General features: G+C 37.8%; 2 protein-coding genes across 2 annotated transcripts; both read left to right on the top strand.

The window, feature by feature from the left end:
* The first annotated feature begins 425 nt into the window (after positions 1-425).
* Positions 426-8,030, top strand: herpud1 (homocysteine-inducible, endoplasmic reticulum stress-inducible, ubiquitin-like domain member 1). The gene is made up of 8 exons (XM_084409035.1): positions 426-779; positions 1,395-1,472; positions 2,091-2,174; positions 2,527-2,675; positions 2,786-2,896; positions 3,714-4,079; positions 5,138-5,255; positions 6,970-8,030. Exons 1-8 carry the CDS (start codon positions 624-626, stop codon positions 7,132-7,134), a joined length of 1,227 nt encoding a protein of 408 aa, XP_084265161.1. The 5' UTR covers positions 426-623; the 3' UTR covers positions 7,135-8,030.
* A 1,065-nt stretch (positions 8,031-9,095) lies between these two features.
* On the top strand, positions 9,096-17,001 carry cetp (cholesteryl ester transfer protein, plasma). The gene is made up of 16 exons (XM_084408805.1): positions 9,096-9,307; positions 10,637-10,748; positions 10,832-10,963; positions 12,378-12,448; positions 12,555-12,642; positions 12,856-12,925; positions 13,113-13,173; positions 13,286-13,377; positions 13,463-13,642; positions 15,201-15,251; positions 15,450-15,599; positions 15,703-15,770; positions 15,864-15,906; positions 15,986-16,055; positions 16,135-16,220; positions 16,340-17,001. Exons 1-16 carry the CDS (start codon positions 9,178-9,180, stop codon positions 16,415-16,417), a joined length of 1,482 nt encoding a protein of 493 aa, XP_084264931.1. The 5' UTR covers positions 9,096-9,177; the 3' UTR covers positions 16,418-17,001.
* The last annotated feature ends 706 nt before the right edge of the window (positions 17,002-17,707 follow it).

Below are 17,707 nucleotides of genomic sequence, written 5' to 3'. Positions count from 1 at the left end.
TTATTCTTTTATTTTATTTTTATTTTAAAATATCAAAATCAACTCAATTTAATTAAAATTAACCTATTTACAACACTGATTTTGAGGGGAGACAGTCATTTTATGTTTAAACTATAGCTTCAAATTAAGTCTTATGTTTTAAATTGATAGCAGTTAATCTCAAATAAATCTAAAAAACATGGATTTGAGCCTCAACGCCCTTGGGGCGTCAAAGTGTCCCATATTCGTGAACAGACATGCGCATATTTCTGTAAAACTGTACTAAGATAATAAGAAGCTCTCATAATAGCCATCTGACGCAATCACAACATTTACAGGAAACACAGTGAAAACAAGTTCTGAAGGCTGTTTCTCAGTGCGCGTGCGCAGTGCGTGGGGCTTCAGGACAGGCTCCACGTCTGAACGCGAGCTCGTCCCAGCCAATCACAGGCGGCCACAGTGTGTTTGGGAAACTACACGCAAAATACTTCATGGCTTATGAGCAGCCCGAAACTTCTTGAATCAGGAACCTCTACCTTTCCTTATCGTGTATTGTCCTTTTGACTAATCGAGTGGCGAAGTCTTCGAAAATTACTGTAGATATTTTATGCGACCATTAATATAGTTCTAATTGCGCAGGAAAAATGGAAAGTTCTAAGGTCTCGGATAAAGAGACCATCTCGCTGGTTATTAAAACGCCAAATCAGTTTCACGGCGATCAGCTGATCGAGGGAGTGCGCGTGGACTGGACCGTAAAAGACCTCAAATGTCACCTCTCCGAGGTTTATCCCAACAACCCGGTAGGTTTGGATTGGTTTCTTATTCTATGGGTGTCGGGTTACATCTAGCGAGTCGTAAGCATTCCTCAACATACAACACCCAGCTAGCATGGCTGAGCAACGCAGGAAATATCTTTATGTCAATAAATCATTAGCACTCTATAAACAGAAGATGAATTTCCACCCCATTGGTCTCTGCTTTTATAGTGTTAGTAAATTAATAATTTATCACATTATTCCTCTACTGTGTAGTTATTTTGCATTATACGGAAGCAACTACTAGGTACGTTACATGTGAAATTTGTTTATGTTTTTACTTCTCACAAACATCTGTCATTTCAACCATTAGATTAATATCATTGTGCAAAAACAGATGGTTACACTTTATTTTAAGGTAACGTTGTTACATTGTACTCAAATAAGTATTTAGTAATATTAATTAAATACATGTTCTTACTATAGAGTTAGGGTTTGGTTTTGGTTTCTACTTGTAATTATGCATAATTTACTGTTATTACTATAGTAAATACATGTAGTAACGTGTAACTACGTCACCTTTACATAAAGTGTTACAAAACGGACTTTCAAGGTAACGTTAACGTACACTATCTGACGTTTGGACTCATTTTCTTTTAGGCTGAGAAAGACCAGAGACTCATTTACTCAGGCAAGCTGCTTCAGGACAACCTGCTTATGAGAGATGTTTTCTCGAAGGTGAGGGACTTTACCATCTATGGGGTGCTTTTTTGTGTTTATTTCAGGGTTGACAAGTGACTGCAAAAGATACACATGGGTTGCCATGCATGAGGCTTACACTTGTTTACTTTCTACAGTATCTTATCTTTACCTGCTTCCAACTATGAAAAATATTTCTTTGTTAATATTTACATGAAAAAAAATCAATGATTTTGAAACTTTACTATCAGGCAAAACACACACACACACAAAAAAAAAAATAATAATGGGTGGACCCACAGACACCTCTTGTACTGTATCCTCAGCCTGATCTTCTTATCATGTGCTCAAGTGAGTCTAATTTAAAGCTGCTCAGAGAAACAACACTTAGCAGCCTCTTAAGAAGCGAGTTGTGAATTTGAAAAAAGGACATTTGTTGTAACATGGTGAAAGCCTGTCACCTGATAGATGTCATGCCATCAAGAGCGTGACACGGAGATCGAAAACAATGTGAAAGTCTCATGGTTTATCCAATCTCTCAAAGCTTTCTCTTTTACAAAATGAAAGTTTCTTTGGTGTATGCCTTTGCCACCTCAAAAAGCATGTTACCTCTTGTTTCTGTCAAAAGAACTGAAAAAAACCCAACTTTTTCTGCAGGTTCCTACAGATACCAAGCCCACGCTTCACCTGGTGTGTGCTGTGAGACCCCAACCTGCTGCCCAGCTAGGAGCAAGACCCAAAGTATGTTATTCCAATCTACTGTTTATATTAGGCTTTTGGCATGTGGTAAGATCTAGTGCTACATGTAAAAACAGACATTGGTTTATTTATAAGTTTCATGTCCTGAATTTAGCTCCAAGGCAATATATTTGATCACCTTACATTATGGTTCAGATGTGGCGGTTTACTGTCTCTCAGGGTAATGCTGTGCTTTTTCAGTTGGGTGGAGATATCACCACAGAGCTGCTTACTTCCTGTTCCTCTCTGCATCCTTGTTTGCATAAACCAAATCCTGTTTCATAGTGTCTTAGCATCTGTTCTGGTTTTCCTGCCTAATAATCAAGTGTGTTTCTCTTTCGTATCTTTGGTGTAGGTGACATCAACACAGCAGCAGAGTTCCCAGCCCTCCCCACTAACTGCTACCCAGAGCTCAGAGTCTCCAGGACCGTCCGTGACCTCCACGGATGGCCTTAGACAGCGAGGTCATGCCGTCTGGCCTGGCACTAGTGCTGACACATCTACGTGAGTTCTTGTCTTTTGTCAAATTGATATTCAGTGCTGTAAGTGTTAAAGGTGTATGCATGTTAATGTGTAAGTTGAGTTTAACGTTAATGTTTGTCCTTCATTCACAGTCCTGTAACAGCAGCGATGACCCACCCAGCCTTCCCCACGTACTCCCTTTACAGTCCACAACAGCTTCTGTGGTTGCAGCAAATGTATGCCCGCCAATACTACATGCAATAGTAAGTACACCCTATATAGACATTACAGTGTTGGGCTGCACGATTAGGTAAAAAAATGTAGTTGCACACTTTTTCCTTCCTTATCTAAATTGCGATTGTAAAATGAGATAATAAAAAAAAAAAGCGCCAGGTTTGCATGTTTTTAGGGCTTCACAATTTGGCCAATTGTTTTATTATCATCAAAGTGCTTCTATATGCTTTTTCGAATATTACATTTCATGCAATGTGTAATATAGCTGTTTGTGAACGATCAAAGTGTCTCCTAAAAGAAAGAATCGATTCTGAACTGCTGAAACGAGTCTTCAACAATTCCAGTCTCACCTCCTGTTACACACCCACGTAACAATGTGACAAAGTTACATAATGGCAGCCTATAGTCTTCATTTGCTGCCCGTGAACAACGTGTTGTCAACATGTCGAGAAGACACTGTTTCAGCGCTGCAAATCCACTTTGCATGCAGTTCAAAAGGATAAGGACTCACACTGGAATTGGTACGGAAAAACCGATGTCATTGTGCTTCCGGAGCTAAAATTCATATCTGGTGATAAGCTGTAGACCAATCACAACAGACTGGGAGCCGTCTGACCATTTAGAGCGGAGTACGTTCGCAGAAAGGAGGGGTTTAGAGAGACTGAATCTTTGAACAAACTGTTTTCAGACTCTTTGAGAAATGTGATGCATGTAAACCTATTTTAGGAGACCTCCAAAACAAAATTAGGAGCCTTTAAAATTGCACTTTAAATGTATTATTACTATTAAATAAAAAATATTAGCAAGATTGTACAACCTGTGAATGAAACGTCTGTGTTGTTTCAGTCACGCTGCCATGACAGCCGCCGCCTCCGCTCCGATGGCCGTCCCTGCCGCTGCTACCTCTCTGCCTGTCGGCCCTCATCAAGCCGCTGTACCTGCAGCTTTACCCAATCAAGGTCCCATCAACAACCTGCCAGCCAATCAGAACGCCCCAGGTCCTGCGTTCATCAACCCAGAGGGAGCAAATCAGAATCTGAGAATGAATGCCCAGGGTGGCCCTGTGATGGAAGACGAGGAGGACATAAACCGCGACTGGCTGGACTGGGTGTACACAGCATCCCGATTGGGTGTCTTCCTGAGCATTGTGTACTACTACTCCAGCATGAGCCGCTTCGTCCTGGTCATGAGCAGCCTGGTTATTATGTACCTGTAAGTTTAAACTGAACGCCAAACGTCTATTTTGTAATTTTTGCAAACATAATATTCAGAAACATGTGGTTTTCGAGTCATTTGTTCTGGGATTGGACTATACTGGTCACACTGTATGTTTTTAATTCACTAAAGAATCAGTTCATAAGAGTCATTTGTTTGGGAGTTGGACTTTTCTAAAAAGAATAAGTTGAAGTTCGCGCTGTATGTTTTTGAGTCACTAAAAAGAACAGGTTCATGCAGGTTATATGTTTAGGGAATTGGACTACACTGGTCACACTGATTGTTTTTGTTTCACTAAAAATAACCAGTTCATAAGAACCATTTGTTTGGAGAATTGGCATACACTGGTTGTGCTTTGTTTTTGATTCACAAAAATGAAACGCCTCATAAGAATCATTAATTCAGAAATCATTCAGTTTGGTAGCACTGTATGTTTTGTGTTGCTGCGCCCCTGAATTATAGAGCAGGTATCTCTGTTTGAGTGTTTTAGTATGTTCTATTGTCCACGTCAAGTGTGAGATCCGTTAATAAACACAGATACACACTCAGTTAGATAACTGCAGGCTTTGAGCCATTTGTCAGTGTACAAACTATCACACATGCATTCCTGAGCAGTATGAAAGGAACGAGTAGCTTATGCAAGCAAAAATGAGCAGATAGCACTTCTGATCCCTAATCAGAAAGAAAACATCTTCCTGTACATGACTGCTGATTGGTTGGTGGCATTCTGAGACTTATTTTGTTGATCTCCAGCTGTTAGAACTGATAACAATTAACTTCTGATACTTTATCTCTGCAAGCGTAGCAGTTTGACTAGTGCGTAGCACTCCAGCAATATTCAGCTTGATCTAGACCCACCCTACTGTACAAACAGTTTGGGCGTCCTCTCGTGATTTAGTAATGTATGAATGAGCACAGTTGAGTATTTGAAAATAAAATACTGACTATTGGCTGACTATTTGAAAATAAATTGTGTAATTTTAATGGAAATGGAGCTCATGTAGGCCTGATTCCCTTTTTGAAGCTATTCTTATGGTTCTTTTTCTCTCTTTCAGACACACAGCAGGCTGGTTTCCTTTTAGACGGAGACCCCAAGCCAGGCCTCACAATCAGCCAGCACCAGAGGTCATACAGAACCAGCAGAACCAAAATGAGCTCAGACATCCAGAACCAGTGAGTCATAGTTTTTGTTTAAGAAGGAAAATAAGAACTAGTGTTGAAAGCAAATTTTCAGTATTCGGTACCAATACCAGTGAAAATCCACGGTTCTCTGTACCAATTTCGGTACCAAAGGGCTAGAAATCAATAAATTCTTTGCCGATACTTCCTCGTCATCATGGAGAGCGCAGTTCGCACCGTTTCAAAAATAGTCGATCTCCGAATGCGAATGAACTTACTCTGAATTTTAGTATTGTTTCTTATATGAGGATCCTTTTTCAAATAAAAGGTCAATATTGATTTTGGTACTATACGGTTATCCGGACCACACCTGACCACACGTGACCACAACCGCTCTTGGTTGGTCGTAACCCCAGTGACGGGTAGATTTAGGGGTGGGGTTGGGGTAGGTCATCACATGTGGTCCGGATAACCGTATAGTACCTTGATTTTCACTAACGACAAAACAACAAGTTATCCGTGAATTTATATGGAACTAATCTTTAAGAGCTTTCCATCTTTACTCTCCTCATGTTACGTTGCATTCGGAGATCTACAAGTTTCTCCTTTCCACAAGCGCTTGCTCTCCCGTGGCGTCTGTCGTTGCTATGCAACCATGAACATAGGCGCGCCTTGAAAAACGAGCGCGCCGCGTCGCTTTTATTATGAGCGCGCTTACCGCGCGCCTACATTTGGAATAATGAATCTGCACGCGCAAAAAACGCGCTATGTGAATGGCCACTTATGGCAACGTGACATTAGCCTAATCCAAAATATTTCCATATGTGTCTCTTTCCTCCTTTCTTATCAACAAGTGGATTTACAGCCACCACACATAGACAGTATATAAACTGGACACAGCGACCCCATTGGATTCAACGGAGACAAGTGAAGTCAATTAGAAGCTCTCGCTTCCTGATGGCTGAGCGTACTGCGCAGACTCAAACTGAGCTTGACGACGTAGATGTGACGTGAGCAACCCGTCTGTCTTCTAGTAGCTGTGCCAAGAGAAATCTGAATCATTCCCTTCCGAATCTTGCAGAGACGGAGAGTGTGAGTAGGAGGTGTCCATGAGCTAGGAGCAGGAGCAACTTTTGCTAAGTATTCGGATTAATTATTTCGTCATTTTGCCTCCACGTCCCCCCGATTGCGCGCGAGCTTCTCCTCCTGTCCATACGGTAATCTCTCTACTGTGCGACAGAGAGTCGCGTGGTTATGACGCAATCGTTAGCCTATTTTTACAAAAATTGCTTCTACGGGGCCATAACGTAAGACACAAGGTAATGGAGCCTTTTATACATTTTCGTGTTTCTTTAGAAATAAATAATGGACAAATGGAGTCTTTAAACGCCTCAGATGTAAAGTTATTCGCTGTCAAAGTGACGCCAAAATGAATGGGAGTCAATGGAATGCTAACAGCAGGTGGGGGTCCGCTAATCAATGGCGGCGCCCGGGGAAGCTTCAATATTTTATGAAACAGTGCCCCCCCTGCCACCACATCAGCAGCACCGCCAGTCGCCATGTCTAAGCGCTTAGAGGACGCAACTGCACGCGCATCAAGTACCGGGTTTGAGAAAACCTGGTACCGTGACGTTTAAAACATTTTTTTAGTACCGACTTGGTACCGAAGTACCGGGTCTTTGACAACACTAATAAGAACTAATTATACTTGGATAAGTGGCGTGTGTAGGCATGTGTGTGATTTAATAATTCTCATTTTGTCCTGAAGGTGCCGCCCCCTGCTGAAGTGGAGGATGCCGAAGTTGTTGAACCCGCCATGATAGCAGTGCCTGTTACCCCAGTTAGACGACCCCTCCTATGGACGGCATGGGTGTTTTTCAAAGCCTTTTTCGCTTCTTTGATACCTGAGGCTCCACAGGCCATTGCAAACTGAACTGGAAGCAGTTGGACTGAAACGACAAAACTGGACCCTAGAGACCCTTGGCTTGACCATTTAGACTGGACATTATACATGAAGGCTACAAGTACTAGAAATAGTAGCACTTTCCAGTCCTTTGCCTATGTGAACATTGGTTGCACATTCTGTATAAACATGGACATGGAGTTGTAAATATTGCTGGACAGTTTTTGCTTAGCACTTTAGATAACCGCACCGACTGGAATCAATGGTATCAGTCTCCTGGCCTGATCCTCTTATATAGGCTCCTGTCACCAGGGCTTCATTCTCTTGAAGTGCTCTACGATGAGTGATCCAAGGATTAAACTCATGGGATTATCTTATTAAGGTTCTAGTATAATGGACAACGAAGGCCATACATTGATTTTGCATGAATTGATGGAGGGTGCTTGGAAGAATGCATTTGTTGCACTTTGAAGCTAATGGTGTTTATGCAAGTTAAATATGCTTACATGTGCTTTTTTAAAATTGTATTCAACCTGTGAAATGAATATTGTTAATATTTATGAAGAAGGTTTGGTATGTGTTCAAGTAGTTTGAGCATAATTTGCAATTTAAAGAGCACCAGTGTTTGCTGTTGACTTTGGGATGAAACAAAGGCGAACGAATTTCAATTTCAGTGACGTGCAATTTTGCATTTTCTTTACACAAAGGAACTGCACTTTAGTACATGCAAGAGTGGAGGACAGAAATTTGGACATGTATGGTTCTGAGAGACTAAAAAATAAATTTTGAATCTGGTATTTATCAACACTGTAGCATTGCTGTCATTTAATTGTATGTATAAAATAGCATTGTTTAACATTAATAAGATAAGCCTCTTTGTACCAGAAAATGGAAAAAAAGAAATAAACAACTTTGTTTCATTTTCATATTGAAATTCTTTGAAAAGTGTAATAGAAATGCGAGCTGCATTCTGTTTGTGTAGCATAGGTTTTCTCCTGTGTTTTGATTGTATTTTTTGGCTGTAAATTAATTTTAGGTTTTACCTTTGGCCACATGCTACCAGTTTATGTACAAGCACTTAAAAAAAATGATTTAAGGTAATATGGTATTATTGAGATTCTTGCAAGTCGCATTACAATCGGCATCTGCGTTGTGTGTATTCTAAGCAAGAATGGCAAACTTTTTTTATTCTTTAAATATTTGATAGTGTGCTGTTATGTTGTCACACACTGGCTTGACTTGATAATCCCAAGATGCTTGACGCAGATGAACGGTAAAATCACATTTAATAAACATCAGGATCCATACATAAAGACACCAGCACAAAACTTCAACACAAGACAAAGAACTGAGGGATTAAATACACAGTGGCAATGAGGGAACTAAACAGGAAAAGGGAAATTAGGTAAAAACGGAACAGAAAGAACTTCAAACTAAGAGTCCCAAAATACATAGACCAAAATCGTGACACATGTAGCCTATATTTGGACAGACCGATGAATAGAATACTTAACTACACGTGGCCCAATTATAATATGTATGCCTAAGCATACTCAACTGTCTGTTGGCTTGCATCTGCTAAGCATAATAACTTGTTTTGTATGGCTTATTCCTTTCTAAAGCCACTTCCTGTGGACTGTGGTGATGACGTCCAGACGTATTTCTATTATTTTATCTACATAACTGTCCATTTCGGGGTGTCCTATCTGCACTTTACACCACCGCCTAAGAGCTTGTCCACCCCTATGGACTTTGGCCTACTCTTGTCCACTCTGTCCTATCTCTTATTTGTTTTGAACAGCAGAATGTCCAGAAAAACATTCCTGTGCACGGTTTACTGTCCTCCAGTAACCTTGAGAAACATTTGTTAGTCGACCCCAGGGACATTTGCATGTTCTCCTCTGTTCTCCAGAAGAGAGGCACTGCAAATCAAACATTACAGGCCCTGTCCACCCCCTCTTCCTCTGGGCCTACCTCTGAATCTGTCCCTCCTACTCAAATACTTGCTGAAAGAGTAGCCCTAATAACATTAAGAGAGAGAGGCTCATCTGTGTCCATTCAGACTTTGTTGAGATGGAGAGGAATACAGCGTTGTTCCTTTTTCTCGCTCTGGTCAAAATAAGTAGTTGCTGTCTGGATCCTCCCTCGGCCTACAGGTTTACAGGAGCTGTTTGTAGACTTACCTATCCTGCAGCTGCAGTCCGTAAGTATTCTCTCAGTGATTTCTGTACTTAGACCTTGTTTGTAAGTGAGAATTGTGTTTTGATATTCATTATTTTGGAGCAGAATTCATTCAAAGCAACCAGAGTGCAAAATAATGGTAATTTAATTAATGCAAGATAGAAACAAGGCCAAGAGTTGTAGTCAGTACAAAGCTTGAGGTTAAGGTTGGTTTTTAAGGGGACAGTGTCAAATAATACAATCTGTGGAGCTGTTTTAACAATGGTCCTGGTCAGTTTCTTTCCGTGCTATTGCAATGCATAGTAACAGGAGCTTAGTTTCAAAACCGTTATGGAGGTTGAGACTTCACAAATTGAACTTGCTACTTTTCTCAGTTGAGCTATGGCAGAAGTCTATTACACTCAAAATGGCATGAAGGAATTGCAAAAACAGTTTAGGAACTGTTAGTACTAACCAGATAGCAAAAAAATAGGTTATTTTGTTTCAAAATGATGGTAAAAAATAACTTCAAACATTATCAAGACCCCCTTTTTTTCATGCAGAATAAATGATAGTATCTGTTTTTTAATAGATAGTTAATGTATTAAGCATGAAAGAGGTGTCATGCTGTGTAACATGCTATATTTCGTTTAAAACAGTTGTATAATGTATAATTTAAAGCTATTATTAGAATACTTGTGTAATATGTAAAGATTGTGAAATAGAAAATGAATGATTGCAGGACAATTCAATAAGAACAGCATAAAAGCAAAAATGTCAATACAATTATAAAACACATTATCAAGTAAAATGGAGGAGACATAAAACCTAAAATATTCCCCTATAATTATACATTTTAACTTAAAGGTATAGTGGAGGATCTTTCCGAATTTTAGATAAGACCCGCCCTCTCCACTTTTTGAATAAGTTTGATTGATTCACCAGAATGATTGACAATTAGGAGGACCAATAGTATAGGTGATCCACCCGGAAGTAAAAAATCCTCCATTATACCTTTAAAATATAACTAAACTAAGTTCTAAACTTAAAAACTTTTTTTTGGCTGCCAAATCACTTTAACTTAAAATATTTACTTGAAGTACCCCCTGAAATTTAATCTAATATTTCAATTATTTAACAGTCACTTGTTCATAGTTTGTTGATTAATGAATAAAATATTCAGGTTAACAAATAAAATATTGAATCTTTTTATAGGATGTGTTTTAAATTGTTTGTTTTTATTTGAAAAATAAATCAATTTTAAATGTTTATGATTGAATTCATTATTAGCTTCTCATCAACTCATAAACCCCATGCCAGTTTGGGAAACCCTTGACTAGAGAATAAATATCTCCCTGCCTTGATTCCTCAGTGAATGAGAAGACCACTGAAGTCATACAGGCCGCTTTTCAGCATGCCAGATATCCCAGCGTAGAGGGAGAGCGATCAATTGGCTTTGGGACGGTGAAATATGGATTCCACAAGTAAGGAACTCCTGCAGTTGCTTACATGTTATGTGGTAACATTCTGTATCTCACGACACTCTTCTTTCCCACATCACCCACAGCTTAGAGATCCATAACCTTTCCATCGGAAAGAGTGAGTTTGAGCTGAAAGAGAATGAAGGAATTGGGATCTCCATTTTAAACGTTTCTGCTGTATTCAAAGGGACCATCGACTATGGATATGGCAGCTGGCTGTGAGTGTTTCTTTTTGTTACCATAAATCAGGTTTCTGTAATAGCACAGCTGTGGTTTAACCCTGTGCTCTAGGCCTACTCTACATATATTTTTGTAAAACAGTGGTCTTTTGTTTAACCTCTCAACACGTAAAGATCTCCGGCGGCAGATTATTGCTGTTCACATTGCTTCACTGAACAGCGTTCATTAGGGTGTTTTGTCCAAAAGTGCTCCTATCTGGAGAAAGGTCTTCAAGGTTTCTTCCACACTACACTTATATTTCAGTTACAGAATCATAGTTCTGTTTTATTTATATTTATGCTGTCAAAAATGAAGTAGGCTAATATCTATTTTCAAGGTACTCAGCCTTCAGAAAATTTGATCATGAACCACAGGAAGACAGACTAAACATTATTTGAGCTGTTTTCTTTTCTTTTTAGTGTTTTATGAAGTTTGCAAAATTTCTAAATAATGTCTAAAATGTCTAAATAAAATTTGTACAACCATGAACTGTGATTTTTGTTGTTGTTGTAATTTCATAGAAATAAGCATTAAATGGACATAAAATATCCAAAAATCATAATTCATCAATTCATTATGAGCTAGCATGTGATGTTAGTTTGTAAATATTGTTGAATTTCATCATTCTTACACTTAAACATAACTAAGTATATATATATGTGTGTGTGTGTGTGTGTGTGTGTGTGTGTGTGTGTGTGTGTGTGTGTGTATGTATGTATGTGTGTGTGTGTATATATGTATATGTGTGTGTGTGTGTATATATATATATGTGTGTGTGTGTGTGTGTGTGTGTGTGTATATATATATATATATATCTGCAATAACTTAACAGGGTTGAATATTTGAAGATTTAAAAAAATTGACAAAAGGGATTTTTAGGAATCTTACTTTATACATTTTTAACATGGAATTTGTGCCTCTATTACTTGAAAGTCACGAGACCAAGTATAAAAAAATCATAATTCATCAATTCATTATGAGCTAGCATGTGATGTTAGTTTGTAAATATTGTTGAATTTCATCATTCTTACACTTAAACATAACTAAGTATATATATATATATATATGTGTGTGTGTGTGTGTGTGTGTGTGTGTGTGTGTATATGTATATGTGTGTGTGTGTGTGTGTGTGTGTGTGTGTATATATATATACATATCTGCAATAACTTAACAGGGTTGAATATTTGAAGATTTAAAAAAATTGACAAAAGGGATTTTTAGGAATCTTACTTTTTATGTATACATTTTTAACATGGAATTTGTGCCTCTATTACTTGAAAGTCACGAGACAAAGTATACCGTATTTGTGGCAAGTACCATTTATTGTTGCTTAGTTTGTCTTTCTTTGTCTTTCTTTCTATCACAACAGTAAAATCTATGTAAATGTGCATTGCCATGTTCTTTCTTAAACAGACTCAGCCTGAAACAGTCACTGGATTTTGAAGTTCAGTCGCAAATTGACCTGGTCATCAATCCAAAACTATGTGAGTGAGTCACATTTTGTTTAGACGGCTCTGTTTGACATTACTTACTTAATCCTGAATTCCCTGTACTAGTTATTGTCTAAAAAGAGATGTGATTGTGTGTCAGACTGTGGGAAGGGCAGAGTGGCTGCAGACACATCAGACTGTTACCTCACATTTCACAAACTGAAGCTGCTCCTGCAGGGAGACAGAGAGTGAGTTCGACACTTCACATTACTGAGAGACACTAGAAGTGATCAGACCATACAGCAACATTTAGATCTGGGTTTTTATTTATATCTAGGTCAAAGTCTTTGGTTATGAGTAAAGAGCACTTCCTGGATATCAATTTGACACAATATGTTCCACCCTTAAGCAGCGCTAATTTGCAAGAGCATTTAAATGACTCTCATTTTGACTGTGTGCAGACCTGGATGGCTGAAAAGAATGTTCACAGACATTGTGACTTTCACAGTGAAGTTAGTAGTAAAGTCACAGGTGAGTGTGCCTAGTTTCCTGTTCCATAGGAGTGTCCAGCTAACATTTTTTGAATTTTAGCTAACGTTCTAGCACTCAAACAATCATTATTCCAGTAACTAGAACTTTGTTTTCTGTTATCTGGTTATCATTTGTTATCATGTGCTCAAAACATTAGCACAAAAACATTATTTTTCCTTTCTAACAGATCTGTAAGGAAATAAACAATGTGGCCAACATACTAGCGAGCTTCATACAGGAGCAAGCAGGTAAAATTCAGAGCTCTCATATGCCCTTCTTTAATGTAACTGTGTGAGAGTGTGGTTATGTGTTATGTGTATCTGTTCTGTATTGATGTGACATATCTCTCTGTGTGTGCAGAGCAGTTTATTAGTGATGGGAACATCGGTGTAGACATATCTGTGACCTCTTCCCCCATCATCAAATCTAATTATATAGAATCATATCATAAGGTCTGAGATTTTATTTTTAAAGATTTTTTTTTTCAAACAAATGCATATCGTATCATGTGATTACTGTTGTTCTTCTGATAAACAGGGTTTGGTTACATTTAATAATGCGACCTCAAACCTCAACACCTCTGTGTTTAACCCCTCCCAACTGAATGAGAACCGCATGCTTTACTTCTGGATCTCCGATGAGCTCCTTGACTCCATAATGGGCGCCGCACACCATGATGGACGATTTATTCGCAATATCTCTGGAACAGAACTCACAGTATGATATCATTCAGTATTAGATGTGTTTGGAGCCATTTGTATTATGAAAGTTTGTAGCTACACGCAGCATTTGTGTGATGTAATACATGCTTTTAAACACCAGGGGGTGCTTTTGAGCAGATATGTTTTTGCATCTAAATGAAAAACATGAAAAAGGTAAAAGGACCTTTTTGCATTGAAAACCTTGTTTTAGAAAAATAAAAATAAATTTTTTTTTTTAGGATTTTTACAACTAAGACATATAAGCAAAGACTTTATATACAGATATATGTCTGTGTAGTGTGTATGGAATTAAAGGGTTGTTCACCTCTGTCATTAATTACTAACCCTCATGTCATGCTCTTCGTTCATCTTCGGAAAAAACATGATATTTTTTTTATGAAAACTGGGAGCTTTCTGTCCCTCCATTGACAGCCTACCCAACTACCACTTTCAAGCCCCAGAAAGGTAGTAAAAAGACATAATTTAAAGTAATCCATGTGACTCCACTGGTCCGACGTGCATTCACGCAACAACGTCTTGGGTCAACACAGCACGGATGTGGTGCTCTTGTGAACACGCGGTGGAGATGAATATTTTGTGAATAAAGTGGTCAATTGTTATTTATTTTATTTTTGCACAAGTACTCTCACAAAAGAAAGTTCTTAAAATTGAGGCTAAACCACTGGAGTCACATGGATTACTTTAATGATGTCTTACTTCCTTTCTGGTGCTTGAAAGTGGTAGTTGCGTAGCTGTCAGTGGAAGGACAGAAATCTCCCAGATTTCATTTAAAAATTCTTCATTTGTGTCCCGAAGATGAACAAAAAGTTGGAACGACATGAGGGTGAGTAATTAATGACAGAATTTACATTTTTGGATGAACTAACCCTTTAAGTTAAATTTACTATGTATTACATACATTTTCATAACACAAATTTGAGTGGAAATAGTGCTTAAATGACAGTAGCAAAAATGAGCTAGAGCTGTCCATGCATGAACAATACCACAGCATTTGTAGAAAACAGTGTTTATATATATATATATATATATATATATATATATATATATATATATATATATATATATATATATATATATATAATATGTGTGTGTGTGTGTGTGTTTGTGTACTTGTACAACTATCTGTCTGAGGACCAGTTTGAGTTTAAACCATTGGAGTGAGGACAAAGAAAGTAAAGTGAGGACATTTTGGCCAGTCCTCACTTTCTGAGACCCATTTAAAGGCCTGTTTGAGGGTCAAGACTTGGTTTTAGGGATATATTTATATGTGTGTGTGTATATATATACATACAATATATGTGTGTGTGTGTGTGTGTGTGTGTGTGTGTGTGTATAATTTTATTTAATTTTTAGTTTTAGATATTTTAGTAAATTAAGTTAAATGATAAATGTTGCTTTGGCAACTAGCTGGTTATCAGAGGTTAATTTCAGTTAAGGTTAATTTATTTTGAGTAACTTATTTTTTTATGGTTTTAGTTTTAGTTAACTATATTAACCCTGTAATTATTTTTTTTCTAGGCATATTCACAAGCATGTGTCTGTCTATTTTACAGGATCTGTTTCAGACGGAGCTGTCCTCAGCCAGGCCTGAATTATTGAGCAAGGTACTAAAGCACCCATTACGAATATTCAAACCGCACAAAGGGGAGGAAATGACTGCCATTTTGAATGACTCATTTTATACACTGCCATTGGAACATGCAAATAAATTGTTTTCCTTTCGAAGCACACCAACTGTCATTTCAAACTAGAGCACCTGCGTGTTTGTGCAAGTGTGATGGTGGATTTTACATTCTCTTTAGTGGCTGTCCTCAGAGGGTCCAATGTTAAAGGCGAGGAGTGTGTCAGTTCCACACTTGCAGACCACCACAGAGGGCTCATCTGTCAGAGCTGTGGCTGGAGTCGAGCTCTTGCTGGATAGTCAAGACGTGCCAGTACTTTATTTTGAGACTGTAAGCTAAAGCACATTAAGGAGATAGATATAGATGACAAAAAAATGCTTGTTATTGGGACAGTTGCACTATGTTGGGGTTTCAATGGTTTATGTGCTTACAGGATGTGACAGTTGTTGTAAAAGCCTCATATGCAAAGAAGAAACTAATTCTGAAAGCCACTGCAGAGCAGTAAGTTATAAAGGAGATGGATTCTACACAATCACATTTTAAGTTTGATGTCCCTGATTTAAAGTTTTCTTTTCTGTTTTGTGACGATTGCAGTATCTCTATAGAAAAAGTCTCCACATCAGAAGGAGCCACTGAGGTGAGAATTTATTTATTTATGTATTTATTTCATACATCACCTATTTTATCATCATAAATGCTATATGACCTCCTCAAAGGTGGCAGACAGCTTGAGAGTTTATCTACAGGAGGCTGTGGAAAAGATGGGAATCCCCAAAGTCATATCATGTTAGTGTGGCCACCATAACCAAGCAATATAAATCATGTGTTTCTATATCTTTGCATCATATTTCATCTCTCCCCTCAGACCTGGAGCCAGACTTAACCGCTTTGATGGATGAACAGGGGCTTTATCTCTTTGACATCATCAATCCTGAAGTTTTACCTCAGGACGTGAGTATATTTCACTAGCAGATAATTATCAATCTGTATTTTACAGTCATAATGTGTGATATCAAAGAAAAACACTTTGAACTGTAACATTGTCTTATTTTTTTATTGTGAATGTACAGGGGTATGTGGTAGTCCAAATGGATTTTGGTTTTCCACAACATCTGCTGGTGGAATTCCTGAAGAGGACACTGGATTGACAGTCTTGTCTTCTCTTTAATTTTTCTCTTTCTCTTTCTCGCACACACACACACACACACACACACACACACACACACACACACACACACACACACACACACACACACACACACACAAAAAAACATGCACACATGCATTATACACAAAAATATGAATGACTCTTTCTGGCATTTTTGCTTGTTTGTAGAGATGTTTGATGTTTTGTGTAGCTGATCGTTGCGTCCGCTGCAGTTATTAAGTGGTATAGGGAATTACCCCTTAATAACTGTTCATGTTTAAACAAATGGTTTCAACATGTAGGAAGGTGGAAAAGAGTCATTTAGGAAGCACACAAGACACATGTGAACATACAGCACAAAATAGCAACCCACATCACACAGAATTAACATCGTCTCTTTATCACAATCCCCCAGAGAATAGCAACATACAACGAACAAAGCATTTTCTCTCGATCCGTGTCAGCGTCTTCATTTAGTATCCAGAGGGTTTTTCCATAAAACAAGATTAGAATACAAGCCAGGCTTATTTTGGTTAGTCAGACTTATTGTTGGTTGATTCTGTTTCATAAAGCAAACTTAAAATAGTTCGAACTCAGTTACTCTGGCAACTTATGCTGGGAAACTAGCCTGGTCCAGGGCAGGCTAACTGTCAGGCTAAGCCTCAGTTGTTACACAGATGCTCTACCACTGACCAATAGGAACACAATGATTGACACTCTCTCATACCATTATTTGACTTTATTAACCATTATCAGTCCAAAAATAAATATACAGTAAAGAAAATCAACTTAAATAAGGCTACAATGATAAATGAGACAATATAGACCTACAAAAGTGTTAAATTGTATATGAAATGTTTGTTAACGTTGTGATATATATATATATATATATATATATATTTTTTTTTTTTACATAAACAATTGATAGTATACAATATAATTTAACATGTTTGTAGGTCTATAGTGTCTCATTTATCATTGTAGCCTTATATATATATATATTATCCAAGTTTTCTTTATTTTGCTTTAAAAGCTGTAATTCTCAGCATTCTAAATAAGCATAAGTCATCTGCTTATCAGTTGCTGGACCCAGTTGCTTAGGTCCTAAACCCAAAACTATATTTTGTATCTTTATTATATTTGGTTTCTAAAAAAAATTCTTACCTGAATTAATGCTGTTCAATTTTTATTACTATTTTAAGTATACAATATGAGTGTAATGAGCTATAAGTTCACTGCAACTTATCCTAAAGATAAATTATTATAATTAGAATATATTTCTGGTGTTATA

This window comes from Rutilus rutilus (genome assembly GCF_951802725.1).
Source record: "Rutilus rutilus genome assembly, chromosome: 5".
Taxonomy (NCBI): domain Eukaryota; kingdom Metazoa; phylum Chordata; class Actinopteri; order Cypriniformes; family Leuciscidae; genus Rutilus; species Rutilus rutilus.
This window is presented reverse-complemented; position numbering and strand designations above follow the sequence as displayed.